The sequence below is a fragment of the Fusarium graminearum genome, chromosome 1 (genome assembly GCF_000240135.3).
Source record: "Fusarium graminearum PH-1 chromosome 1, whole genome shotgun sequence".
Classification (NCBI taxonomy): Eukaryota; Fungi; Ascomycota; class Sordariomycetes; order Hypocreales; family Nectriaceae; genus Fusarium; species Fusarium graminearum.
Genome location: NC_026474.1, coordinates 1,039,029 through 1,065,779, shown reverse-complemented (window position 1 = coordinate 1,065,779; position 26,751 = coordinate 1,039,029). Strand labels below are relative to the sequence as shown.

Below are 26,751 nucleotides of genomic sequence, written 5' to 3'. Positions count from 1 at the left end.
CTGTAACTAAGCGACACCGTCAAGGGACCGTTTCTGATGGTGACGTTTTCTGTTGAAACAAGCCACCGTCATCGACAGACCCTGATCAAAGAAAGACAACGACTGGTAAGTGGAATCAATTCAATAAGTCAAGCGCATCATGATTTCAGTATGCTCTTGTCTTGTTTCGTGCTGTCTTTGGCTCACGCGCGCAGTCTAGTTCATTGACCTATGTCTTGTTGAGGAACCAGGGTTGACTTCCGTTCACCTACCAGGAATGGAGGAAGACGGTACTGAATAATCGGATCCTGGAGTCAGCTAACTATACCATGTGCTTGCAGCTAGAGTGCACGATTGCAACTGTAACACTGACTGCGAACAGTGATGAATCAATTGGACTTCAAACAATGTGGACTTGCTCGGAAGCGCTGTTCGCTTGCGTTGCCAAGGTACCAACCGTTAATGCTTTTGGTGGTTGCCCAGCAGCTCTGCCAAGGCTGAGAGATGTACTACGTATGAGATCTTCTCCATGGGCTGCCTCTTGTCCACGTTCAGTTTAGACAGAGCGATGACTGTGGCGGTGCTCGATAACAAAGACAACTGCGATGTTCCGGCTTATTGTTCACGTCTTTTGATCGAGGCTCAGTTCAGGATCGGCCATGCTTGTCTGCCTACCCGCCTAGTTAATTTCCTGCTCAGTAAAAAACGTCGCATATTACATACTTTTCGCGTTACATACGCGGAAAGTCAATCAGCGTCGTTAGACAGGGCGGTTCTCACGCGACTCAGCCCACTAATTAGTCTCGGCACCAGCTTGGAAGGAAATTACGGTAATACGCCTGGATTCGGGATGCCGTAAACCCCGTCCCTCCGCGGTGTCTGTCGGACGCGCTCTGTCAGCAACTTTGACTGCATCTTTGTGAATGATTGGCTTAGTAGAGACAAAAGAGCTCCGTCTGAGCGTCAGAGAAGGGCTAAACAGGCTTAGGCGCTGGCTCCAGTGCAATCTCCAGGCGACCCTGGTGTCATCCACATGGATGGATGCCCAGCGAAGCATGGAGACAAGCTGGACCAGGGCTTGAAGGGCTCCGCTGAGGCTTGTTGGCTGGTCGGTACCCAAGGCCCTTGTAGCGATGACTCCTCCCGCAGCATCCGGGCTCATTTGAGATGAGGACAAGGGAAAATCTTGCGCTGCGCTGCGGGCCCGGGCCCCCTTGGAAGACCTAAGCTAATGTCAGTGTGATGGACGACTCCTTAGCTTAGCGCCCATAAGCCCAAGTCCTGCGCGACTGGCCCTGTCAAATTTGAACTTTTTAGCGGATAACGGTTGCAAAGTCAACTGTAAAGTCTTGGTTTCCCAGCAGGCGTTTCTAGGTACCTACCTGCTGTACATTTGGACACGCCCCTGCTGCATCAACTTTCCTGCACCTCGTCATCATACTCGATCATTCCCTCCTCCACTCCCTCCACTTCTTCATATTAGTACTCCCGTTTCCTCACCTCCGTCTTCTTCTTCCCTCCCTTTTCTCTCCCCTCGATCCTCGGCTTGGTTTTGTCTTCAGATTCGCACCTTGAAAAGGCACATATCCTCTTTCCTCACGATCTCAGGTTCTAAGCTTCACACTTTACCCGTGTGGCGTCCCTGTCGCGTGTTACTTCCCTCCCTTCTCTCTGCGATTCGACATCCATTGCTCCAGACGACTATCCCGACGATCCCGACCTTCGTCTTATGCGATCAAGTCAAGTAATTAGGTTAACTTGGATATGAGGTAGCTTTTGGGTATTCATATTGGGTTACCGACTACGCATTACGAATTTCTTCGACATTATCTTGCGCTACTGCAAATCAGCAACAAACAAGCCCCCTTTCAAACCAGCATTGTCCAGACAACAATTTCAACATCATCATGAACGACTTCTCTGCCACCCTTTCGGGGAAGCCTAAGCTCCAGCTTCTATGGCCCGAGCATGTCAACCTACCATTTCTCAATACCGCTCCTCAAAGATATCGAATTGGCCGACGACGTACCAAGTCGAAATCGCGACCTGGCAATGAAGAACTCACAAGTCTCAAGACCTCTTTCAATGCTTGGGATGGCGTTCGTGATCTTCAAAAGCATCACTGGAGGACCTCAGATCTTCAGTATGCTGTAGTTGGACTTCTTGTTCTCTTCTCATTCTGGATCGCTCCTCCTGCTCCTGGAGTCAAGCTTCTTGCCATCATGGGTAGCGTTTGGGTTCTTCTCATGCCCGCTACCCGTCAATTCTTCTTGCCATCGGTCACAATTTGGACATGGCTTTTGTATTTCTTTTGTAGTCGGTACGTTTGTAGTCTTTCATTTCAACCGCCACATTCACTAACACACCGCAGATTTATCCCTAATGAGTACCGACCTCACATCTGGGTTCGCGTGCTGCCCGCCCTCGAGAACGTCTTGTATGGTGCCAATCTGTCGAGCATTCTCTCCGCCCACCAACATTCAGTTCTCGACATTCTCGCCTGGATCCCTTACGGCCTATGCCACTTTGGCGCCCCCGTTGTCTGCGCCCTGCTCATGTTTGTCTTCGCTCCCCCTGGTACAACCCCGGTATGGGGACGCACCTTTGGTTGGATGAGCATTCTCGGTGTCACCATCCAGCTTCTCTTCCCCTGCGCTCCCCCTTGGTATGAGATGGAGCACGGCCTCGAACCTGCTGCGTACGGCATGCCTGGATCCCCCGCTGGACTGGCTCGCATCGATGAGATTTTCGGCATCGACCTCTACACTACCAACTTTAGCACAGCGCCTGTCCCCTTTGGTGCCTTCCCCTCGCTCCATGCTGCCAACGCCGTCCTCGAGGCTCTCTTCATGTCTCACTGCTTCCCCCAGTTCCGCACTTACTTCATCATGTATGCTGGTTGGGTCTGCTGGGCTACCATGTACCTCAGCCACCACTACGCAATTGACCTGGTTGTCGGTGGCTTGATTGCCTCTTGCTTCTTCTACGCCGCCAAGGCACGATGGCTACCACGCCGCCAAGAGGGCAAGATTACCCGTTGGGAGTACGAATATGTGGAATACGGCGACCAAACTACCATTACTGACGAGGAGTACGGCGAGTACTTTGGCATGGGTCTATTGGGACGCCCTCGCGCCGATTCTAGCGACGGTTGGACTGTTGCAAGCTCCAGCTCCAGCTGCGGCTCAAGTAGTGGAACTCTCAGCCCAACCTTATCTGAAGAGGCACTCCCCGGCATGCTTGACGATGACCAGCTTTGGAACACCCATTCTCCTGCTCGAGACGTTGAGTTGAGTGAAGTTGTTGTTGCGGCGAGGTAATCAACACGTTTCAGTGATAACAACCTTAACCCCCAGGCGATCTCATCCCGCGCCTGGTGACGGAACTCGCCAATGGGATTTTACGATTTTAATGCCTGAACCCTTTTAATCTTCGACCTTATACTTTTTTTTCTGATAACAACTTTGGCATTCATCGGCACAGCGAAATGGCGCAATTCGATGCTTTACAACGGCAGAGGCTGGATTCTGGCGCAGGGCCGTCAGGGTCAGACGGCAACCTTTAATAATGGGTTCAAGGGGCCAACGTTGTCCCTTTCTAATGCATACCTGCGGAAGGACAAAACCGGACCTGAATAGAGTAATGTATACAAACAAGAGGAGGTTAATATGTGCATGGATATGCGATCACGCCATGTCATGCACCGATTCGCTCGTTGGAGAGCCTGGACGACTCGAGAGGGACAAGCTTTGCATAGCTTCCCTACTCATGATGAGGAGGAAACAATGAACGAAGGGATAAGCGGCTCGCTGCCCAAGCCTGGTTGATCCTGGAGAAGAAAACCCAGGCGGCGCAAGCAGGCGAGCCGACTTTGGTGGGAATGAAAAGAAATACCAAAGATACCATTCGCTAGATATTAGCAATTAAAGAATCGGCAATTAATGTCACCGTCATATTGTCTCTATTTCTCGTCTGCTCTCGTGATGTCTGTATAAGAATTTTATTATCCGAACGCTACTAACACTACATGCAAAGCTATTGTTGAACTTGCCAACATTCTGGCAAGTCAACTTGTTCGAGAAACCGGGCGACTCCTACGCGCCATGAAAATCCCATTGCCGATCTCAATCTAGGTAGCTGCTCGTGAAATTCCTTCACCTTCTCTCTTGTTTTGGGGGCCAAGGCGGTATAGGAAACGCCAAGCCTATACCGAACTCCTGTTAAGCTTGGCAATGAAAAGCGCCAGATCTGCGGTCATAGCTCCATTAGCTCGCGTGCCTTGATATTTTGCGCTGTAGCAAGTCAAGAGCACCATCTTTGATGCGATCACATATGAGAGCTATGGTTCACAGATGAAACATGTAGTTCAGACATAAATAAGACAGAAAAGGCTCATGCTCCATAATTTGATTACGGTATGAGCTGCGCTATGGCTGGTATCTGCTCTGAAGCATCTCAACCGAGACCAGATAAAACAAGGTATAAATACTAACAATGGTTAAAGGCAAAAAAGGGGGCAAAGAAAAGTTAAAGCAAGGGAATCAAGACCGTGCTGAAACCTTGTCCCCATCGTTCCAAATAAGAAGCCAGCGACCTGGTCCGGGAAGCGCATATCCAAACCGACGATGATCCTCCTTATTCTGTTGCGTGCTGTGGTGGAAAGCATATCATTCATGTTCTGTATGCTAGTCACAGCACCATACGGGCCTTGTGTATCTTCCATCCGTAGTGATTTCATCGTATTCGAACCGCTAGTCTTATATCACATATTCATACCACAGTCATTTCACATGACAACTTGCCAAAAGGTATTATTTGGCACAGGGCTTGACACTATGCTCTCATCCCGGTTCTACCTCTTCGCTGCGCTCCAGAGACCTTTGGAAGTTTCGATAACTCGATTTCCGTTGTTGCCGGGTTGCAACGAGGATGGGACGTTGGATGCTGAAGTGTTGCCCATAACCACGTCATTTTCGGTTTGTGTTCCATAGCCGCTGTCCTTGGGCTGATTGTTGCCAATAGAGATGGCGCTGTCTACCTTTCGGTTGGTAGGGGTCTGTTGGGCTGCGCCCCTACTGGGCTCCTTTGAACGAGCTCCATCCATCAGACCGCTTTGCGCCTCGCGCAACTTGTTGATTGCACGGACAGTATCGATTGCCGCGTGCAGAGTTCGACGAGCGTTGAAGTTCTTCTTAATGTTAGGCAGCAAGTTCTGACTCTCGCCCTCAGCATTGATGAAGCCAGCGACGAATGGATGTTGTAGAGCCTCGTGAGCAGTAATGCGCTTCGTGGAATCAATTGTCAAACACCGTTGAATGAAATCCTTGGCATGGGCGGAAACACCACGCCAGTATTCGATAGGAGTAAAGCTGTAATCTGCGTTGAGGATGGCCTGCATCTCTTCAAAGTCAGAGTCGCGATCGAAAGGAGTGTAACCACAAAGTAAGAAGTATGTGATGACACCGAGAGCCCAGAGATCTACAGGCTTGCCGTGACCAGTCTTCTTGAAGATCTCGGGGGCCATATAACCAGGGGTACCGCAGGTTGTAGTCAGAACGTGGAACTGTTCCTCATCCATAATTCGTGAAAGTCCAAAGTCTGCAATAAGCAAGTCTGCGTTGTCCTCGGGCGTCCGGAAAAGTAGGTTCTCTGGCTTCAAGTCGCGATGAACAATGCCATGGTCATGTAGGTAAGCGACAGCTGACAGTGTAGCGCGAACCAAGTCAGCAGCATCTGATTCGAAGTAGGAACCCTTTCGGCAGATCCGATCGAAAAGCTCACCACCCAGGGCAAGATCAGTAACGAGATAGAGGTTATTCATGGTCTCGAAGTAGTCGACAAGGGTGAGGATGTTCTGGTGGCCCATGGAGACCTTTTTCAGGACAGCGATTTCGTTGCGAACCTGCCATTGCGCATTCAATGTTAGAAGACAACTGTACGGCTATGAAAGATATTGTGCATGATGCTGGTGAGGATCATGAGGCGATGCGCACCATGTGTTCGCGACCAGCCATAAGCCGCTTATTGATGACCTTGGCGGCATAGTAGCGGCCGGTATCGATGTGGACACATTCTTTGACGACGGAATAGGAGCCAGCCCCCAACGTCTTGCCGACCTTGTATCTACAAGGTTGAACTTGAGGTTGTTGACGAGCTGCGGAATCCATTTTGGAATTGTGATGTCGAAGCCGGGGAGGAAGAGGTCGAGGTGGAGGAGGTGATAAGAAGGAGATCGCGATGCCCCGCAGAGCGTTGAGGCGAGATGGGAGGTGCGACTGCGACAAAGGAGGGAGAAGAATGCGCTTCTGAAGCAGGTTAGATCCAGTCGATAAGACCGAGAGAGAAACAATGATATTGAGCGTCGGATGAGCAGAAGAGAGAGGAAGGTTTTAGTATGAATGTTGTATACTGATGGGGCTGAATTGGACCGGACTGAACCGGAGAAATAAAGGGTCGGGAGTTTGGGTCGGTCAGTTCGTGCGTGAGAGAGGGACAAGGACTAAAAGGTGGGGTTAAGTCAGGCCCAAACCAGCTGAAATACGGATAAGATAAGGGAAGTAAGGCGTTTTTAGTCTGGACCCTTGGTGGGTTTTCTTTCTATTGATCCAAGTGGAAGAAGCCCGAGGACTTACTAACTGCCTATATCTTGGCTGTAAGAACTATTGTAAAGAACCTAATCTGTTTAATTGATATTCATTGTTCTGGCTCCTGATTGATGCATGCAATGCAGGCATTCACTTGACACGGGATAATGACAATACGTGATTGAATGATTGGATGATGATGACAGCATTGCTGACCTCATGGTGTAGTGACAGCCATGACGGTATTCGTACCTCGGGCGTATCATATCGATTTATGAGAAGCGCATACGATCAGCAATACTTTTTGGTGGTTGTGAATGAATTTTAAAGCCTAATACAACCATCAATACACATTTCGTCCTGTCTGAATTGCCTCGTCTCTTCTCTTCACTTCTAGGAACTTAGCCAATGGCGCAGAACTTTAGTCACGTTGGTAGACCAGCCACAAACCTTCCATATGCAGTCTATTTTTGGATTGTAGACATCTGGGTGCTTTGCTGTATCTCTATCGGAATGCTCATCTTCATCGGGCGACAAATATCGGCCTTGGGTTTGTTCTAGCTACTAGATATCGTAAAAATGTTTCCTATAAGCAACTCCATATACAAAAATGATGTAAGCACTAGATGGCACTATACTGCTATTTTCTATGGATTGGCAGTTATGAATAGTGCCAATTCAACCTGAAGGGCCTCTACGTGATTGCTTCTTTGCGCTTGTAAACTTCTTTTGCTTCATTCTTGACTCGTGGAATTTCTTGCTGCTATTCAGATGTTAGCAACAATACCTCATATAAACAAACTGATGACTACTGTAACCTACATCTCTTCATGTTTCTTCCTCTTTTCCACACTCGTCTCTGCAGGCGTGGCCTCTTTATACATACGCATAACCTCATCAGTCAACTTTCTCCTGTTGTCATCTGCATTTGCATCTCGGGACCGTGAGTCCTGAGCTTGAAAAGTCAAAGAGTCATTGGCTGATGTGTAATACTTGGACTTGCGAATGCTGGGGTGTAACGATTTGGGAAGTATTGAGAGCAATTGCCCTACGGGATATGCCGTGATTGCCTTGGTCTCAGTCCTTTTTGCTTGTAAGTGCTGGAACCCTCATTTCCGCATGAATGTTGCATGATCGTACGTACTTATTGACATGTTGCCCCCCTGGTCCACTGGAGCGAGCAAATGTAGTATTGCCTTTCGGTAGTTGTGAGGCATCAAATGACTCGTACCATGAACGAGCCTCATTGAGAGCATCTTTGTCCAAGTCGGCATCGAAAGCCTGGTATCTTTTGAATCTCGGCGCAAAGGGTGTGGCTGTCACCGGTGACGACATCCTTTTCAGGCCTGCAAGCCTAGTTAAGGTCTGTCGATGGAACATAGTGCTCGCTAGATGGTTTGTGCGAATGAGACAGAGACAATCTTCTCAACGTGTCCCACAGTTAGACAAAAAATCAATAAAATCAGTGTCTCATACTGATATCAATTGAGGTTGGGTCCCTTCCATGAAATCTTGGCTTTAGCTTAATGCTTGCTTGTGGCTGAGATAGTGATTCTCAAGCAGCAAACCAGACACTGCCTTTTTGACCGCCTTGCCTCTTCTGTATTAGCCTTCCGCTAACTACGGGTTTACACCTGCGCCTGATCAGCCTCAATTCGAACCCCGAAACCCCAGCCCAGCTTCTACCTTAACTACCTGCCTACCTAAATTAACCTTCCTTTTTCCTCATCTCGTCCACAATAAACCTCAGCAACGCCTTTCACTCTTGACCCAACTTCGTGCCCTAGTTTCAGTGTCGCGACTATTCTTTCAACTCTGCTCTCACGTGCATCTGCTCGCGCCCCATTCTTCTGGAGAATACAACTCGTTTGGTTCGTTCGACTAAGCCAAGCTCCGACGTCGCAAAAGCCTCTGCCACCTGGCTCCCCTGTCGAGTAGAGCAGCTGGAAGACCCTTCTTTGTTACTTATCGACCTCCATCTTGTAAGCGTGCCCGGCTTTTGTGGCTCGTTATCATTGCGCGTTATTGGGCCCTTCAACTACAGCTTGTCCGGCATTTCTTTGTCGCTTTGACCGCCACTCAATCCATCCACCGCGCTTCCAGTTCTCATCTTGCGCCAGGCCATCGCCTGGCAACAGTTTTTCACTAACTAATCCAAGGATCGGCCCCGTCGATTTTCAGTTGCACCATCGCCTGTGTCTCGCGTCGTTTGTGCGACTAGTGGTACCTACCTGGAGGGTCACCTCATCCTGCAACCCACCAAATTCCCACCCCTCCAGCCTGAATTAAATGACAGAACCCGAGGCAGAAATCCAGGCCACTGCCAACCTCTCCCCTGTCTCCCCTTCGCCTGTTCACTCAGCTACGTCTTTGGCGGTTCCCGTGCTTCAAGAAACGGTGGACACCATTGACGCCATGGTTGCTGCCGCTTCTGCCGCTTCTGCCGCTGCCGACGCCGCCGCCGTCAATCGCTCAGTCAACAATGGTCCCGATTATGAGCATATCCTGGAGGCTGGTGATGACAATATCGTAGATGACGACAGCCTCAACGACCCTTATGGCGAGGACGACGCAGATGCCGTCGCCCAGCAAGTGCCGCAGCCACAGGTCGAGCAAGAGCTTCCCGACAGCAATGACGATTACGCAAAGACGTTTGATTCGCCAATTGGGCCGGAAGAGGGTGAAGACGGAGGCGTTCAACCACAAGATGTATCATCGCTACTTCGAGAATCCAACAATTCTTCTCACCCATCGCAAGTCTCCTATGCTGTTCATGATCCGTCCTTCCTGGCCCAGCCACGCCAGCCTGCAGCACCAGCTGCTTCCAATGCTTCTTCTGAAGCTCGGGCTTCCGGCGCTGCAACTGCCACCGCTTCCCAGCTTTCCAATCTGCCGTCTCCTAGTACAGCCAAACTGAGTGGCAGCAGCACTACCGGCTCTGCCAATGCCTCTGACATTCAAAAGCTGGTTGCTGATCTCATTGCGCCAGCCGACTCCAACCGTACCACAGAATCGTTTGCCCCGTCTGCCACAGGTGAACAGTCCAACGAGTATAGCAATCCGTCTTCAGATCTCCCGCCTTCAGCATCCCTTCCACCGAGGCCTCCGCTGTCTCAAGCAGCGCCTCAGACGTATGCCTCTCAGCACCATCCAGGGGGCATCAATTCCAGCATTCCCTCTAGCCTTGCCGCGCCACCGACGCCTGGGCAGCCATCCACTTATGTTGCTGCTGGCGCGCCTGTTGCAGTTCCCGATGCTTTGGGTGAATACTCGGTCCCGCTTGGCTCTGGTTTCCAAGCGCCTGTCGCCATCACTTCCATGAATGCTCCTCCATACCCGCCTCAGCCCATCCCTTACAATGCTGATCAAGTACAAGATGCCGAATATCAGCGCCAGTGGGATCAGTTCTTGGCTGATGAGCGCCAGTACATGTCGGAGGCCAAGTGGGACCGTTTTCCTGAAGGGTCACGCATCTTTATTGGTACACGATCCGCCTCTGGCGCATCCAAAAACGGCGCTCACATATTCTCTGCAGGCAACCTTTCCAGCGATAAGGTGTCTAAGCGTGACGTTTTTGATCTGTTCCACCGGTTTGGAAGGCTTGCTCAAATTTCGCTGAAGTCGGCCTATGGATTCGTACAGTACCACACTATAGATGAAGGACAACGGGCAATGGACAATCTTCAAGGCATCGAAATCAAGGGACGCAGAATTCGTGAGTCAGGTCCCTTTGAATGTTGTTGTACTGTGCTTCTAACCCATCCTTAGATCTTGAAGTCTCGCGCGTCCAGGACAAATCGAAAAAAGAAAGGGTTCGCAGTCCAGACAAAAACAAGAGCCGCGACAATGGACGCCGGAACGAGCGACATGGTCATCAAGCCCGTGATGATTACCGATCTAGTCGCGGCCATTCCCCTCATCGTAATGAATACGGAAGAGATGAGTCGTACAGTCGTGATCGGGGCTTTTATGATGGCAGCCGCGGACGTGGGCGTTCGCGCTCCCCCGGGTATAGTCGTAATGACAATGACAATTACCGTCGAAGGAGCCCAAGCCCATTTGGAAGACCTCGACATGGAAGTGAACCTGAGCTACCGGGAAGGAGATATGGTGCCGATGTCCCTGATGTTCAGATCATCCTCCAACAAGAAATCAATCGCGAATTTGTCAACTGGGTGAAACAAGCTTTCACCTCGAGGGGTTTGCGGTGCGAGGTTATGTTTCTATCCAGCAAGCTTCCGAAGGATGCGGTTGTTCAGCAACAGGCAGCGGAAGGGGTGCACGCCGTCGTCGACCTCGACCTTCGGGCGCAGAGTCTGGCCAAGATTGCCGTCCAGGCGTTTGATCGCTCTGCCGGTTCCAACAACATTCGCTTCAACCAGTACGCGGATCTGGATCCTCCTACCGCAGCCGAAGTTGTTCTTCGTGCAAAGGCATCAGCAGGCCCGCCCAGCTATGGTCAACAGTATGGTGCCAGTGGTTACAGCGTTGCTCCATATGGTGGCCAGCCCGCTTATCAACCACCTGTGGCGAGCTTCGCCGCTCCTCCGCCGCCAGGACAATACGGACAACCTCCACCTGCTCCAGTCAACGTTGCTAATATTGCGAATATGATGGGCCAGCTTGACCCCGCGTCACTGCAGCAATTGCTTGCACAGGTTCAAGCTGGTGCTCAAAACCATGCGCTCCCCCAAACCAGCACGATGGCGGCAGTCCCTCATGCTGATATTCATGCATTGCTTGGAAGCCTGGGAGCAAACCCTGCTACTCAACAACCCCAACCCCCACCCCCTCAGGGCGCTTACGGGGCTTCTTATGGGGTGCAACTTCCGCCAAATGGCGCACCACCTACTGGGGACTCAGCAGTTCAAGTCCAGAATATTATGTCACATCTGGCTAGGTACCGGCAGTGAGCCTACACAAGCCATGCGTCAAGCTAGGACAATCATGTTCACAGTTGACAAGTTCCTATTATCCTTTCCTATGATACCACCCAGGGGCAGTTTCTTTTTGAGGTTGAATGTTTCGATGTTTGTTTTTGTCATCATTTTATGAATTAGAATTTACAACGCACCTATAGCATCCCTATCCGGGGTTAGACAAATGGGGTGTGGTGAACTTTCGGATTTTTGAGTTGGAAGATGGGTGAGGCGTTGCTGGACAAGAGTTGCGAGAGAGATACCACGATTCTTTAGATGTGGAGGGCACCATGCGAAGGCATAGATTTTGATAGTATAGTCTATGATTACGCCGGTGTTGTATTGGCTTGTGTGATACATAGAACCGATTGTGGATGAGGTATTACTGTTGTTTGAACTCGAGATACCCGGCCTTACTTTTAGATACCTTTCATAGCGCCCTCGTTAGTTGACGGCTTTACTTTTCGATTTCCATCTTGACCTTGCGTAAGGCTCTTTGGGGCATAATTAACCTGTCTTCTTACCCGCGGAGCCTCACCGTGGTTGGGTATAACACAGTACGGTCGGTCATATGCACAACCACTAACCATCAATAGTAGATATTTTAACAAGACAGAAGCAATGCATCAGCTGCTTCTGAGTTCTTGGGTCGAATTATCTGTTGAAGCGCAACATGGAATGACTGGATTTGAATCGTTTCGATTCTCACGTCTTGTCTTCTATTTGCTATTTATTAAGTCGGCTACTCTTGCCATCTTTACAGCAAGACTGAATAACAGACACAACAACAGTAGTATCACCACATTATTAGTTTACCACCCAAAGCTTTCATTATGCCACCAAACATTACGTCCCTTCATCACCCAAGGCGTGACACTCTTGCGCAGTTCTCTGACCATTTCGGCAGGGCCGCAGACCAGAATGGCAACGTTTTCTTGCTGCGACTTCCGGAAGGTATCATCAACGATCTTTTGCAAATCTGGTCTTTTGTTGTTTCGTACGGCAGGGCGAGTTGGTTGTTGCGCCATGTCGCTCATCTCAACTCCGGCAGCGTTATCACTGTCGTTGGCAACGCCCATGTCACCTGTAAGGAATAGCTGCACCTGATCATCATCCAGAATGGACTTTCCGGTAGGGGTTGAGGAAGCCCATGTAGCATCGCCGGCGCTACGGATGGCCCAGATAAGCTGGACATGTGCAATGGAGTTTTCCGCGTTGACTGCGTGGTAAAGCGGTACAGCAAAACTCGCTCCTACACCTCCAGCCACGATGAGGACGCGATGTATGCCCGATGTGATTAGATCGTTGAACGTCTTTCCTATAGTACCGTAAGGACCCTCAATGTTAAGCTCGACCTTTTCAGCCGACGCTCCGCTGTTGGTGCTGGAAGAGAGATGATGCAGCTGGTTCGTCATGGGGCCAGTTCTCGTACGTGCGACAAAGGTCAGTTCGTCCGTCTCTTGGTTCGTAGACGCTACTGTAAAGGGATTATACAAAAACTCAAAGACGAGATGTGGTGCAGAGAATTGGCCAGTGCCGGGACGAGAGGCCGGAGGAACATTGAGGTAAATGTGTGATCCCGGACGGGCAGCGTATTGAGCAATCTTGTGAGAGGGCATAGTAGCAGATACCTTGACGAGGCTAGTGCCAGGTATCGCCTCAACGACAGCGGGGGCTGTGATGGTGATCATCTTTCGCACAGCAAGGTCCACGACGAATACACCAATTGCTTCACCGATATAGAAGCGCGACGATGGCGCATGGTAGTAGATAAGAGGTGGGATAGAGAAAGCTGAAAGAAGATGGACGATGAAGAATACTCGATATGACTGCTGTCGAACACGAGCCATGGCTGTGCCATTGAGGGCGTGCATGACGATGAGGCCCGCAACGCCTGCAAAGACAATAGGAGCGAAGAAACGCTTGAGCCATATTCCTGACTCTATGAAGAAGACGTTGTAAAGAATTGCATGAACAATCAGGAGAAAGTAGATGATGCAGCCCAGTACACGATGGTAGCGGTTGATATGCTCATGAGATGAGCGGAGGACATAGGCAAATGGGTTGATCGCCTTCAGAGCAAGGAGGTACTGAATAGGCATCTGAGATGTCGCAACAATTCCAAGCCGTTTTGTGAGATGAAGATAATCTAACTTGTCAGCGATGCTTCCCTCTTTGATTTGCAAAATATACCTTTTCCTGTACCATGAATACTCAAGGCCAATAACCAAGCAGTCCACGCAATACCCAGAATCCACTCATCACGCTGACCCCAGTGACTCCCCATGAGCCAGACATCTTCGCCGAGCCACCACTTGATCATGGGTCCTTTTCCTATAACTCTAGAGATCCATCTCTGTCGATTCGCCTTGGCGCTGGGTGAACCGGGAACTTGCTGATATCCACTGCTGCGGCTCTGTCGGACGCGGTTGATGAGACGGAAGAGAACGAATAAAAGTGCTGGCGCGAATGCAGAAAGATGAGCTATATAGGCATAGCGATCGAGACTGAGACGACGTTGGTGTTTTTCCTCATCGGTTAGAGTGATGAACTCCCATGGCCAACCCATGTTGAGTTGCGCTGTGCGTTACTCAGTGAAATAGTTGATAGAGCCACCAATTCGGGTCACTGTGAGATCAGAAGGCCACAGGTCAGTTGTCTGAAGAGGGGTCTATTGCAGTCGTGTAGAGAAAGTGAAGCACGCTTAAAGGACACAACTTGTAAGTCACAGCTCAACTTAGCTTTCATATTCAGGGAGGACAACAAGCTAATTGCAGTAAGGTCATTGGTCAGCATTGACTAGAGGTTACCCTGTACTAATGGACAGTTCGACGTCATGTTAACATGTATATTAAATCGTATTAAACAAAGATCGTATTTAAATATACTCTGGGTAACGGTGATCTAATCGCTCATGGTATCTTTGTTTTAGTATTTGTATCTAAGTAGCCCGGCCTAAACATCTATCATGCACATACATATACGATATCCCAATCCCAATCCCATCACACACAGAACAGGATGGTAACAGACTGCAAAGAAAACCCGAGAAGAACCTCATAACACCAGAGCTCCACTAGGTGCCTATATCATCCATCAATGCATTTGTCTATTACAAGCGCCGCTGGCAACACCACGCTTTTGATCAGCTTTGTTGATCTCTCCAACAGACCTGACCTGAATCAAATCGTACATCATATAGTGACCACTTCCTCGAACTGCATGTATGCTACTCTGGTAACAAAATGAAAGCTTAGCTCTTCGCATCGTCATGATCGGGCTCGAACTTGGTCTCGCCGAGCAGGGGGCCAGGCTGCGATGCCATAGCAGTCTGTGTAGCAGGCTGAGGCTGGCTCTGTACTGTCGGGCCAGTCGGCCGGCTAGGAGGCTGAGAAGATTTTTGCGCAACTGGGTTACTTGTCGCAGCATGCAGCCTCTGGTCCAAGGCTCTGAGCGCAATAGCTCTCCTTCTCTCAGCCTCAGCGCGAGCACCTCCAGGGGCATTACGTTGAATCCGGGTATCGTTTCGAGAAGCCTCCGCTTGCGCAAACGGCGTGCATAATCGCATGGCCACCAACACCAGGAAGATCTGATCAGCGACAGCAGCGACGAATGGCTTCACGGGACCGGGGAAGAACTCGGCGAATGCAAAAGTTTCGCTCGCATCGCCGCGGAGGGATGCATCTTGAGAAGAGTCAAGGTCTGGGAACACGGTCTTGTAGAATCGGAGGTAGGTCCAGCTGGTAAGGAATCCAAAGATAGCAAGCCACAGGGCAGCCCTGTTAAGGATAGGGGTCAGAGACAAAAGGAAGACCAGGCCGATGTACAGAAGGGGGAATCGAGGGACTCGGAGAGAGATGACGCCGCGGAAGAGCGTAACGGTGTGTGCTGGGACGAGTTGACTGAAGGCGACAAGGAAAGCGATTTGCACAGGGATGGTTCCTGCAATAACGGTCAAGCTATATATTCATATTAGTCTCTCTCACAATGTATATTTTTAGTCAGGTAGTACGTACGTCCAGCTCTCGTTGCGCGAAAGAGTAAAACAGAGCACCATAACGCAGAGAGTCAGGAAGTTGGGGACCAGCGAGACGACAGCTAGGAACTTTGCCAACTCGGCCGATGACCAAGCTCTCTCGAGATATCTTCCTCCATGGAACAACGTAACAGCAGCGATACCAAGCGTAAACACATTGCTCTCAACAAACGTCGAGGTTATAAACGTCCAGGGATAGATAATGGACAGCTGCGGGACCAGTGTCAAGTAGGGAATGACGATGTTGGCGTCGGCTGTCCATTGGCGATACCGGATCGCAGCGCTGAGGATGGACTGGCCGAGAAGCGCAATGAGGAGAATACGTGTAACGGGCGGAATATTTATTCGTGGCGGCATCGTGACGTGTTTATTTAGGTTTCAGGGTCCAAGGTCGGTTCTTATTCCGACTTCGTTGAGGTTGTCCGAGGATCAGAAGCGCCGGGCTTTTTGGCGCGGGATGATGGGCAAGTCGACTCGTAATTCGTTAAAGTTCTGTTGAATGGAATGAACCTCTTTCTTGGCGGCGGCTACTGTCGTATTCGCAAGCCTTTGTTGTTGACGTAGTCTCTTAAATCTGTCCTTCTCTTTATTCCCCTTTGAAACCCTTAGATTGGATTAAGCTGGTTGGCCTCAGTCACTGGCAGTCTCATCATAGTCTCGCACCGCCTCTTGTGGCGCATGGTCCGACGGGTAGCCTAAGGCCGCCACATGTAGGAACGTATCTGGTAGAGCGTAACAGAAAGGTTAATGTCTAAGCTTTGAAGAATAAAAATAAACAACCTAAATGCCTACTTTCGATAGCTGACGATGACTAACTAATTTTGTCTATTATGCTTGTAGAGGTTAGCTTTTCCGATACCATGGGGTGTGCTGGGTAGTACGTAGGTAGCAATGAGTCTGGATCCCTGATCAATAGGCGCCTGATCAGCAAATTTTGATGAGACCTCCCCTCATCTACACTGCATGCTTAGACTTTATCTCAGGGGTTTCGCAATTTGGCTGGAGAAATGATCTGGACCATGAGGGTTATTTATTGACATAAATTCAGACTGGCATACGTTTGAGTGTCCCAACACGCTGAAATGAAACACCTGAAATTTTCGCACAATCCCAAACTGTAACGATGGCTTCATCGTCTAAGGGTGGGCACTAGCGGATCATGGCTGTAACTCCGAGTGGTTTCTGTCATGGTTGCTGACCGGCCTGACCAGGACATCTCTAATTAACAAGGGTCAACCAATACCGGCCAGCCAGTTCACTGTGCTGCTGGATAAGCTTGATTGTTTCTTTTCAGAAGGTGACATTCTCCCCACGAACGACATAGACCGGTGAGAGGTGAGAGGCGAGAGGACAGAGCTGTTTCATATTTTGATTCTTGAAGGTGCGAATGTCTTGAAAGTAGCCGCAACATGTTTGTCTCCACATTCAGATCTTGAAACCTTGTGATTAGCTTTTGAAGATCCTAAAACGCGTCAATTCATTTTTTAGCACCATGTATCCGAATAAGACGATTAAGCATGTTGGCGAAAGGTCAATTGTAACCGACATTACCTTCTTTGCAACGCTGAACGGCAGAATGGATGTCTAACCCGGACGAGACTCGGGGGCTTCGGCAAAGACAAGATGACGACGGATGTCTTGAGGCAGCCAGTTTCCAGGCTTTATCTGATTGGCCAAGAACGTTTAACTTGTCGATGTGTTGTTCCCTTGTGCCTCTCAAGCATGGAGGTAGTGGGGCTGACTTTGGAATGTCGTGCAGGGGCAAAGCAAAGCAAAGACAGCCACATCTTTGATTGGATTTTTTTACCGATTTGTATGTCGATGTTTCAAGCATTTGAAGCAGACGCTGTTCGTCAAGTTGGAGCAGTTCAACACATCACAATTCGAGTCCAAGAAGCCTGTGTTGACAACAGGCCTGAGATCCGGAGATTTGCGACAAGACGGCTCAGACAGCGTTGCGTTGGTGGAGGGTCCAAGTACCGAACGGGAGATGCACAATGTCAAGGAGGACCTCGGGAATGCCACGGGAGCTTTTCAACAATGAACATCACGTGATGACGTAGTTGTGGTGAGAACGGGTGAGGATTCGTTTTGAAGGGAGAATTCATGATTAGATAAGTACCGTTTGAGGGTGTGTCGTAGAAAGCAAGCGAGGGACTTTGTTTTTGTTGCATCAACACTGGAATCAACCACTGGAATCAACCACTGGAATCACAAAAGTCCGTGCTTGTTGACGCAAAGAAAAGGGAAGAGGAAAGCACGGGACCTTGTCGAAATCGAAACGTGCGGGTACCCGCCAAGTTCGGAGGTTTGTCGTGGGTTGCGTGGGTGGGAAGCAAGACGTGCATCAGCGCGTTTTTGGCGCAACGTGTTTGGGGGCGTTGTATGTTGTATCTTCTCAGCCCGCACGACTTTGTGTCATGGAGTGACGGTGATGAGGTTTCTCAAGTTGCATCGTCTTGGTGGACGTTGAAACCACATCACTGGAATCAACAATCTGTTCCAACTTGGCCGCTAAAAGCTTGGTGGTTCAAGTCTTGGACAAGGGCGCCGCTGGTACGGCTGTGTGGGCTCTCCTTGGCGGCCCATTTGGATAAGCTAAAGTACATGTTGCCACGTAATGATGGGCGAGACTTCTGCAAGCACTTTTTTGATGAACTGAGTGGGATGCCACGGCCAAAGTGTTGCAGGTTTACAGTCTGTAGGCAACCGCTGGCCAGAATTTCTGTCGTTGTCACACGAGAATGAGATGGTGCGCTGCGAGGGGTCTGAAGTAGTCGCACGGCTTATCAGTGATGTACTGTATAGAGATGACGCTGTCAACCCAGCAAGTAAGCAACGAAACCAACAAATCGCGAAGGAACCCTGCCATGTTCAGGCAGTGCTCTATGCTTTGTAGCCTGTGGACGGACAGCCCTGTTGCGTTTCGTGGTCTGCATTTGCATTTATTATCTTTCTGCTTTCTCTGCCAACTTGGCTGGCGGCTATCGGTGAGCAAGCGCAACGAGTTGTGCATGTCATGTCACGCAGAGATTGATTTGATTTGGATGCTCAGACCGGCGACCGGGACTGGATGACATTGGGTGTCACATCCTTGTCTTTGTCCGTCCGGAGCTGTGGGAGCCAGGCCAGGCAAGCATGCCGGGGCGGTGTTTTTGGTGGGCCTTTCTTTTCGATTGTGGGCTGGCTTGTCTTGAACCATCCATCGCCTCCCCAGACTGAGGATTGAGTTGTCTTGACGGTAGTGGCTTGATTGACGTAGAGCCCAAGGCTGTCGCTCAAGGTTTGCGATGGATACAGAGCACCGTCCAGCAGAACTTGAACTCGGTCAGAACTCGTCCAAGTCCAGGGCGACGCAAATTCTCTCAGCCCAAATTGGACTCGGTTCCTTGATCCATTGTGACATTACGACCTCGAAATGGAGTGAGCGCAGCAGGGGGTTGAAGAAAGGTAAAGCGTGTGTTAAGGGATGGGCGGGGGACGGAAAGGAAACCCAACACATGTTCAAGTACCTGTACTTTGATCCAAGGTGGACAGGCTTGAACACGACCCCTGTCGTGGCCGATCTGCATCCGTCTCAGATTTTTGGGAGGAAAGGCGAATGCATCAGCCCGAGCCCTGGAGGGAAGCATGGCATGGCATTTGACGCGGACTAGCAGTGACTAAGACACCCAGCCACTCATGATTGGTCGGCAATTCAAGAAGCCTCATGCACAAACTGGGGGGGAAAACATTGACGGAACACCATCACACTCGCAGCGGCAGGGGCGTACATAATCTAACGATGACGAGCGGTAACATTTCCTGCTCCATTTCTTCAAAAAAGGAGGGAAGCCAGGACAGACAAAAATCAACGAAACGAGAGCTTACGAGAAAAAACAGAAGAAGCGATATTCCTCTGTCATCGATCCCTCGTCTTTCTCTCCATCGCTAGATCGGTAAAACCCCCCCTCTTCATCTTGAGTCACTGTCACCATCTCCAACAAGGGGCATGATCTCCCAAACCTTGTCATTTACGGGAGGACGCCTCTGTTGAAGACGACAAACCTAACCTGGCAAGCGACCATGGAATGGCCGACCGACCAACCCACGACAGGCAGGCAAATCTACCGTTGATTTCAAGGTGGCACTGCACTGCGCTATATCAGCTGGGGGGTGGTGTTGGCGCTGGCGTTGGCGCTGGATGCTGGATGCTGGATGCTGTTTATTTCGAAAGTCCTAATATTGGAGGTTGCATTCGCCCATTGATCATTCAATATCCGCAATGCATGGCCCAAACGGGTTCAAGGACCTTCAAATGCTCACACCGAACCCCTGTTTGTCCGCAGGTCCACGACGTATCGATTGGTGGCCATTCCAACTATCTCAAAGTACCTGTACATTTGGAGGACGTGCCCACTGTGATATTCAGACAACGACCACAGTCAAAGAAAAACAACCACGACCTGCGCTGATGGATGGAAGGTCCCGTTCTGTCCATCTGTTTTTCCATCCTTCGAGGCTTCGACTTGGCGTTCGCTAGCGCCATTTCCATTTCAAACCCGCCGTTCAGTGGGTTAGTTAGCTCCCTGCCACTCAATGTGTCTTTTTGTACCTGGGTTGTCAACGGGCCACTTCTGGTGTCTGACGAGGAACAAGGCATCGGGTTTGCGCATATGACAACTTCTCATCTGCCACCAACCTTGATTTGTAACGATGCAAGTTCTGGTCATTTATTATCCACGGATTGAACGAATGAATCAACGAACGAACGGTCATGAACGTACCTCCAAAACCAAAAGCCCCCCCAGTCAGCCCCGTGCCTAGCTCCCCGTAAAGGACCCGTAGCTCGTGCGCAAGCAATGTCGCTTTATTCTTGGCGTTTTAAGGGTACCTAGACAAGGTACCCTTCCATCCAATCCATCCTTGCATCACCCCAACTGATTCGAGCTAGCAGAAACGGGGAGAGCCACAACCAGAACGACCTGATCCTGTGCTAGTCTGGCTAGCCTAACCGGGCTGGTGCCTGTACCTTAGACAGTGCCGTAGAAGAGAAGCCAGCGAGAGCGAGAGCATTAATTGAATCTCGGGCTGCAGTGGGCTGCAGCGCAGCGCTGCACACACTACGCTGCGTTGCTGGGCTGGGCTAGGACGGGAGTCGCTTACAGGGGCGGCAGACGTGCAACAGAGGAGAGATCCAATTGACCACCACCGACCACCACCACCTGCCACTGACCACCGGCCCAAAGGTACGTACCCACTTCACCACCGCCCCAACTGGAACCTTGAATTTCATCTGTCTTTTGCATCTTCACTACTCACCTTTCCTTGGTCCGACCCTCATAAACAACATCGAATAATCCGCTTGCGCCTCAAAAATAGCTTGGCTTTCGAGAGCCTTAGTGATCTGTGCTACAATTCTTGTTACATATCATCTGCTGCGACCTTTAGCGACTCTGCGCCTTTCGCGGCGCCCTCTGGACCATGGTCGCTAAGGAATTCCTCGACTCGGACAGAGTCAACTTTCTTGTTTGGAGGTTCGTCACTACCGCCACACTCTACGTCCCTGGCTTCCCAACCGCCGCATCGTGTTCTTCTCAACAACGGCATTTGCACTCGCTGGACTTTACGCTGACCACATTTTCTCCTCGCATACAGATTCCTTCTCGAAGGCAGTATGTAGCATTTCTGCGCGATCATAGCGCCACAGTAAATCTAACCTCACTTTCTTCGCAGATTACCGAGAGACTGCCGCAAAGTTTCAAAAGGAGTGGCACGTCAAACAGCCTCATAGAGAGTTCGCTTTTGCGCGTCACGTAAAGAGTCACGCATTGGTTTCCGTCATTAATCGCGGCCTCCAATACCACGCGCTCGAACGTGAGCATGCACGGAAACTGGTAAGTAACACTGGAAATCCTCGGATGCGATGAGAGTTTCGCCTCAGCACATGCACCCCACCACCGACTCAAGTTGAGTTGGGCTGTGCTTTCTGATAAGGACAAACTTCCAAAATGGCCAGAGACTGATGTGATTCGCTACGTGCAGCTGCCTCAGGATGCTTCAGCAGAAGAGGCTGAAGAGTTGCATTATGGTATTTTCGGACCTTTAGACGCGCATCCACAGGGCAGAATCGAAGAGGACGAGGAGGAAGACGCCGAAGGGGAGGAGGTTATTGAAGAGGAGTTATCAAGGAAACGACCTCAGCAAATATCGAATGGATCGCCAGCGACGAAGCGGCAAAGGTTAAGCAATGGTTTGGAAAATGGCGCCGATGCACCGGCAGCAGTACCGGTACCCGCATCAGGTCCAATGATAGCATCAACAACAGGAGCAGGAACAGCAGCCGCGACAACAGCAGCACCGGCTCCCGCGACGACTCCTATGGAAATTGACAACCAGCCCGACAATCACGCATATCCTTCGCCTCTAGAGGGTGAGCAGGCACCAGAGCCAATGGTGCGAACTGACGGGCCTGAACAGGGCACACAAGTTGATAAGGTTGAGGAGCTGGCTCCCGAGACGACGTTTATTCGCTTGATGGACGACCAAAATGAAGGCCAAGGTCGGGGAGCTACACCATCGCCACCTTCACCTTCTGGACCCGACAACGCTCCCATCCTTTTGCAGTGCGAGTGGAACCCAAGAGACCCGTCTATCCTCGCGGCTGCTGGCACGGATGCGCTAGCCCGTGTTTGGAGTATCGCGCGCGCGGGCCCCGTTGAACCGGGACAAGATCACGTGTCACCCCAAGGCCATTCCCTACTCGACCGTGACGTACCCCGCGATACGACAGTCACAGCCCTGTCGTGGACCGCAGATGGTGCTGCTATCGCAGTAGCCACAGATTCAAAAAACCAGGCTTCGATCAACGTGTGGTCTGCTGAGGGTGCGCATCTACAGTCTATGGAAGTGTCGGAGCCACCTATCATCAAACTCTCATGGAACCCTATCAACACTGCACTCCTCGCCATCTCGCCGGACAAGGGTGGTGCTCTTGTCACCGTACACTACCCGCCCGCTGGGAATTCTCTGTCATATCTCCTTTCTGGTCACGACATCGCGGCTACGCCCCTTGATGCCGTCTGGACTGGCGATGCAGAGTTCTTGCTGTGTGGTGGCGACCTTATGCTATGCCTGCAATGCACAGACACAACAATAGTTCAAGCTAGGAAATTTGAGACCAAGGAGGACGATAGCTTCACCCAAGTACTTTTTGATGGACGATCAAGACTAGCCGCTACGTCTAGCGACAAGGGCATACTTGATGTAAGACCTTTACCTTGTTCACTTGTCGAACAGAGATGCTGACTGATTTAGTTATGGGATGAAAGTGGACAGCGAAGGTCTATTTCTGCACACCAAGGTGCTATCACCACGATGCAGTGGCAGCCTATTCCTGAGTCCCATCAAGGAGCTGACGACGAGCGACTGATCGCAACTGGAGGAGACGACTGCGCTATACTTATTTGGAATGCGCGAATGCCTAAGAGCAAACCAAAGTGCTTCTTGACTATGGATTCTCCAATTATGAGGCTCGCCTTCACACCGGACGGCGCTTTTATCGCGGGTGCGACATCGACACAGGTCTTGATTTGGAAAGTCGGAAGCCACGCCGTTCCTCGTGCAAGTTGGAGCAGGCCAGTGCATCCTGGCTGGCTAAGTCCCAAGGCTAACACAGATGCTGACGAGGAAGATGAGCACTGTTTATGCTGGGATGCTGATGGCCAGAAGCTTGCTTATGGTTCCAACAGCAGAGTAAGTCTCTCCTCCCATTTATGCAAGATTGCCAAAAACATGTACTAACATTTCATAAGCTTGCTATCATTAACTTTCGCAGATGACAAGGGACCAACGCAATTAAATGTATAAGTCTGTGTTGCCAAAATAGGCTTTGAATGTATAATGGAGGATACGATACGGATGCTTGCAAGCAGCAATATTTACTCAGGCACAGCTGGGGAACTCAGTGGCGCAGCTGCACTACGAAACGGGATGCGCGGAAACTCTTAATACTTATATTCGCTTAGGCACACGGTTGAAACAACCAACCGTGTGAAACTGCGAGGTTCGCGACACCCGTTTCTTGTATATCACGACGACGAACGACGACCGGCTGGCTACGGAGTTGAACAACAAGCTCTTCGATTGGCACATATACAACGCAATCTGAGCACCTCTCACATACCAAGTCTTTGTTGATGAAGGAGCACGCATAGAGGTTATAGGAGTACAAATGATATGGCTTTGATGGCTTTAGCTTTTTTCTTTGTTGTCTTGGATGCTGGGTTTCAAGGGAGGCGAGATACACATCAGGAAGTTTCTGGGAGGTGCGATTCGGTTTGAGCGTTATGGATGCGTGGGATGCCACATTCAAATTCCCCTCATGCTGCAGGTTTGGTGGAAGAGTTCCTTTGCGACATTTGTACGATATATACCAATCGGGATGATGAACCGGCGCAGAAAAACATGAAGGAGGGGGTGGGAAGGGGTCTGCTTTAACATATTACGGAGTTCAGGTTGGTTCCAGCCAAGCCGACAATGCCAATCAATATAACAACAGCTTCAAATACAAGATATCCAATGCAAGCAAGAGTCAGCAGTCTGTAGAAGATGGAGAAGATTATATGGTGAACTAGCTTCATATGTCGGTATGCTCACCATTGAGGTCACATTGATCCTACATAACACCCAGGTACTTGCCTGTCATCGGGGACTTTATATCAAGAATTGACGAATAGGGTTCAATACTACCCCGCCGGATGTACACGGCCTGGATCCGGTGCCAGAATTAAGCACTAATAAATGTAATGCTGGGGACTGTCAGATAGGTTGTTTTAGTAGATAGAGTGCCTACGCTACGGTATGTACATACTTGACTCTGGCATCAAAGATGCGATTGGCGCACGAGAGTCCGGCATCTCTCCCGAGACATCAATTTGCTGTTGTACAAAAGACGGCAAGAGACATCCAATAATCGAGACGGTTCTGAACTGTCCCAGAGATGTCTGTCATGCAAGCTGCACGGAACGATCTCCGGTTCTCAGCTCCCAAAATGCAGGCCAGTCTAGATTGTTTGAGGCTCAGCACACACAAAAACAAAAGAGGAAAAGAGAAAAGAAGAGAACCTAGACTAAATTCTGTCGCCATCTGAATTGAGCAGTAAGTCGTAGATCTTACCGAGTAGTCACATCTGATAAATGGCGGTGATTGGAGACCAAGGGGTTCGGTTAAGACAATAGCACGACGCCCGTTTTATTCCATTCGCCTTGCGTGTCTCGGTCTCAGCTGTAGATGCATAAGCATGTTGTGAAGCAAGCCATTGATTGTCCCGAGGTTTTTTTTGTTGTGTCTTGCTATCACACGTATAATGCCCAATTAGGAGATGTGCACAACTTTGTCATATCTCACTTCATCGCATCGAACATATCTCACTCATGAACAGGTTAATTAGTAGTTAGTAACTTAACTAAGATCTTACGGCATGGCCAAGTCAATGCCGTTGAATGTCTTTGTTGTTGTTTTTTTATTAAAGACAATGCGAAAAGAGGGAAAAAGAAAAGAGAGAGGGTTCCCAGTTAGGTTCTATCGGATAACATCCAAGTTGGCCGACGTTGATGGTATTTCCCTTTGAGGCCATGTGCATCTGCATATTATCAACCTGCATTAGCTTTGTTTCTTTTCTATGCTTCTTCTTTCCTCTCTCTCTCTGCTTGTCTCTTTTTATGCTCTCGTCCAAGTTAAAGTCCAAACCAAGTTTATTAACAAATGACAGCCCCGCTTTCAAGGGGAGCCCGGGAAGAGAGAGAGAGAGGGGGCCTATGACTTTCAAGGTTCCTCCTTCTTTTCCACTTACTACCCTGCCTACCGCCAGTATTAGTTCCTATATATCCCCATGCCACCTTTTTTGTTTGCGTCGTTCTGAATCGGATTGAATGACTCGAAATATATAATCTGTCACTTTTTCTCAATTCTATTTTCTCATAATTACTATCAATCGACTAGCCAGTACCAGAGTTTATCCTTCTTCCCTACCGCCCCTCACTCTTATACCTACTATACCCATCTCTCTGGGGAAAATAACTTGATCAACTACATCTCTCTCTCTCTCTCTCTCTCTCTCTCTCTCTCTCAACAACGCACATCACACAGCCATGGCTTCTTCAACACCCAAAACACAACACACTCATAATAATCGCTCTACAGAATGGACGAGCGAGATGCGCGATAGGCAAGCCCGTGGGAAGAATCCCTACGTCGAAGAAAGCGACGCAAGTGATGCTGAACCCATGCGGCTTGGAGGGTAGTGCGTCCCGATCTCACAACCAAGCGCTCATATACTAATACCCCTACGGTAGTCACATCGCGGAATCACACATGGAGAGAGAACGAAGAGGAGAAGCCATGTTTGTGCTTGACAACCCAGAAGCACTCATGGCTCACGCGCAAGCCAGCGGCGACGTAAGTTGTTCATCCCCTGCCTCTCACTCAATACATCAGCTAAGATAGATACTGTAGAGCATCGCTGGACAACGCCTCCGCTTCATGCGCCAACTATGTGGCTTCGACAATGACAAGTACGACGACACATCTACTTCAAGTTCTTCAACTCGGAACACGAAACGGCGAGTAAGCGACCGGGTCAATCGATAGTGCAGTGACACACCCCTGTTGATGTTGATGATGTTGCTCACATGGTCATGGATAATGACATTCCAGGGCTTAGGCGAGCAACTGGTCATTGGCCTGTTGGAAATGATTGTGTAACAAAGGTCCAACTACGATCTTTTGAATGGCCCGGCATGTGATTAGGTTCAAGGAGATGCCGAAGCTTCTGATAAGCACCAGAGCTGAATAGTTGAAACACACTACATCAGTTGGTTATGACTGAAATGAATCAGGTTTCTTTATACAGTCACTATCAGTCAATAGCAAGACTAAATTGAACAAACAGGGATATTTTGCCTCTTTCTAATGGTCGTTATAGACGTGCTAAAATCTAATATACACAGAACCGTGTATGTATGGATGTATATGTGTCTGTCTGTGTGCGTGTATCCGTTTACTGCACCCATCCAAGCCCACCACCGTGTATGTCCAAAATCCGTTAATCCACAGTTTAAAAACAATGGTAAATCGATGCATATGCACTATGTTCTTGACAAAAAGTCATTCAGAGAAAAATACAAAGACCAAATCGATATACCCAGGGATAACGCCGGCAAATGCTGTATCAGAGTGGTAGGGTTCGTCGCTC

General features: G+C 49.7%; 9 protein-coding genes across 9 annotated transcripts; 4 read left to right on the top strand and 5 right to left on the bottom strand.

Annotated features, from left to right (window-relative positions):
* Window positions 1-772: 772 nt before the first annotated feature.
* FGSG_11746 (uncharacterized protein) lies at window positions 773-1,372 on the bottom strand (the record flags this gene model as incomplete). The annotated part of the gene is made up of 2 exons (XM_011317687.1): window positions 773-1,202; window positions 1,362-1,372. 2 exons carry the CDS (start codon window positions 1,370-1,372, stop codon window positions 773-775), a joined length of 441 nt encoding a protein of 146 aa, XP_011315989.1.
* A 163-nt stretch (window positions 1,373-1,535) lies between these two features.
* FGSG_00338 (uncharacterized protein) lies at window positions 1,536-3,932 on the top strand. Its single transcript, XM_011317686.1, has 2 exons — window positions 1,536-2,299; window positions 2,351-3,932. The coding sequence occupies exons 1-2, from the start codon at window positions 1,887-1,889 to the stop codon at window positions 3,297-3,299; spliced, it is 1,362 nt and encodes a 453-aa protein (XP_011315988.1). The 5' UTR covers window positions 1,536-1,886; the 3' UTR covers window positions 3,300-3,932.
* An 899-nt stretch (window positions 3,933-4,831) lies between these two features.
* On the bottom strand, window positions 4,832-6,146 carry FGSG_00337 (calcium/calmodulin-dependent protein kinase type I; the record flags this gene model as incomplete). The annotated part of the gene is made up of 2 exons (XM_011317685.1): window positions 4,832-5,881; window positions 5,973-6,146. 2 exons carry the CDS (start codon window positions 6,144-6,146, stop codon window positions 4,832-4,834), a joined length of 1,224 nt encoding a protein of 407 aa, XP_011315987.1.
* A 1,095-nt stretch (window positions 6,147-7,241) lies between these two features.
* Window positions 7,242-7,898, bottom strand: FGSG_00336 (uncharacterized protein; the record flags this gene model as incomplete). Its single annotated transcript, XM_011317684.1, has 3 exons — window positions 7,242-7,326; window positions 7,386-7,646; window positions 7,708-7,898. The coding sequence occupies 3 exons, from the start codon at window positions 7,896-7,898 to the stop codon at window positions 7,242-7,244; spliced, it is 537 nt and encodes a 178-aa protein (XP_011315986.1).
* Window positions 7,899-8,852: 954 nt separating this feature from the next.
* FGSG_00335 (uncharacterized protein) lies at window positions 8,853-11,476 on the top strand (the record flags this gene model as incomplete). Its single annotated transcript, XM_011317683.1, has 2 exons — window positions 8,853-10,278; window positions 10,332-11,476. 2 exons carry the CDS (start codon window positions 8,853-8,855, stop codon window positions 11,474-11,476), a joined length of 2,571 nt encoding a protein of 856 aa, XP_011315985.1.
* Window positions 11,477-12,294: 818 nt separating this feature from the next.
* On the bottom strand, window positions 12,295-14,051 carry FGSG_00334 (uncharacterized protein; the record flags this gene model as incomplete). Its single annotated transcript, XM_011317682.1, has 2 exons — window positions 12,295-13,655; window positions 13,688-14,051. The coding sequence occupies 2 exons, from the start codon at window positions 14,049-14,051 to the stop codon at window positions 12,295-12,297; spliced, it is 1,725 nt and encodes a 574-aa protein (XP_011315984.1).
* Window positions 14,052-14,393: 342 nt separating this feature from the next.
* On the bottom strand, window positions 14,394-15,875 carry FGSG_00333 (uncharacterized protein; the record flags this gene model as incomplete). Its single annotated transcript, XM_011317681.1, has 2 exons — window positions 14,394-15,441; window positions 15,499-15,875. 2 exons carry the CDS (start codon window positions 15,873-15,875, stop codon window positions 14,736-14,738), a joined length of 1,083 nt encoding a protein of 360 aa, XP_011315983.1. The 3' UTR covers window positions 14,394-14,735.
* A 5,106-nt stretch (window positions 15,876-20,981) lies between these two features.
* On the top strand, window positions 20,982-23,358 carry FGSG_00332 (uncharacterized protein; the record flags this gene model as incomplete). Its single annotated transcript, XM_011317680.1, has 6 exons — window positions 20,982-21,034; window positions 21,156-21,172; window positions 21,234-21,394; window positions 21,543-22,763; window positions 22,836-23,252; window positions 23,335-23,358. 6 exons carry the CDS (start codon window positions 20,982-20,984, stop codon window positions 23,356-23,358), a joined length of 1,893 nt encoding a protein of 630 aa, XP_011315982.1.
* A 2,092-nt stretch (window positions 23,359-25,450) lies between these two features.
* Window positions 25,451-26,460, top strand: FGSG_00331 (uncharacterized protein). The gene is made up of 3 exons (XM_011317679.1): window positions 25,451-25,797; window positions 25,853-25,955; window positions 26,013-26,460. Exons 1-3 carry the CDS (start codon window positions 25,649-25,651, stop codon window positions 26,145-26,147), a joined length of 387 nt encoding a protein of 128 aa, XP_011315981.1. The 5' UTR covers window positions 25,451-25,648; the 3' UTR covers window positions 26,148-26,460.
* Window positions 26,461-26,751: the final 291 nt, after the last annotated feature.

Excerpts from the sequence above, each read along its gene's own strand:
- FGSG_00338 (XM_011317686.1), top strand. The coding sequence starts at position 1,887 with ATGAACGACTTCTCTGCCACCCTTTCGGGGAAGCCTAAGCTCCAGCTT. Across the intron at positions 2,300-2,350 it reads TTGTATTTCTTTTGTAGTCG|ATTTATCCCTAATGAGTACC; the intron begins GTACGTTTGTAG and ends AACACACCGCAG.
- FGSG_00331 (XM_011317679.1), top strand. The coding sequence starts at position 25,649 with ATGGCTTCTTCAACACCCAAAACACAACACACTCATAATAATCGCTCT. Across the intron at positions 25,798-25,852 it reads GAACCCATGCGGCTTGGAGG|TCACATCGCGGAATCACACA; the intron begins GTAGTGCGTCCC and ends CCCCTACGGTAG. Across the intron at positions 25,956-26,012 it reads ACGCGCAAGCCAGCGGCGAC|AGCATCGCTGGACAACGCCT; the intron begins GTAAGTTGTTCA and ends TAGATACTGTAG.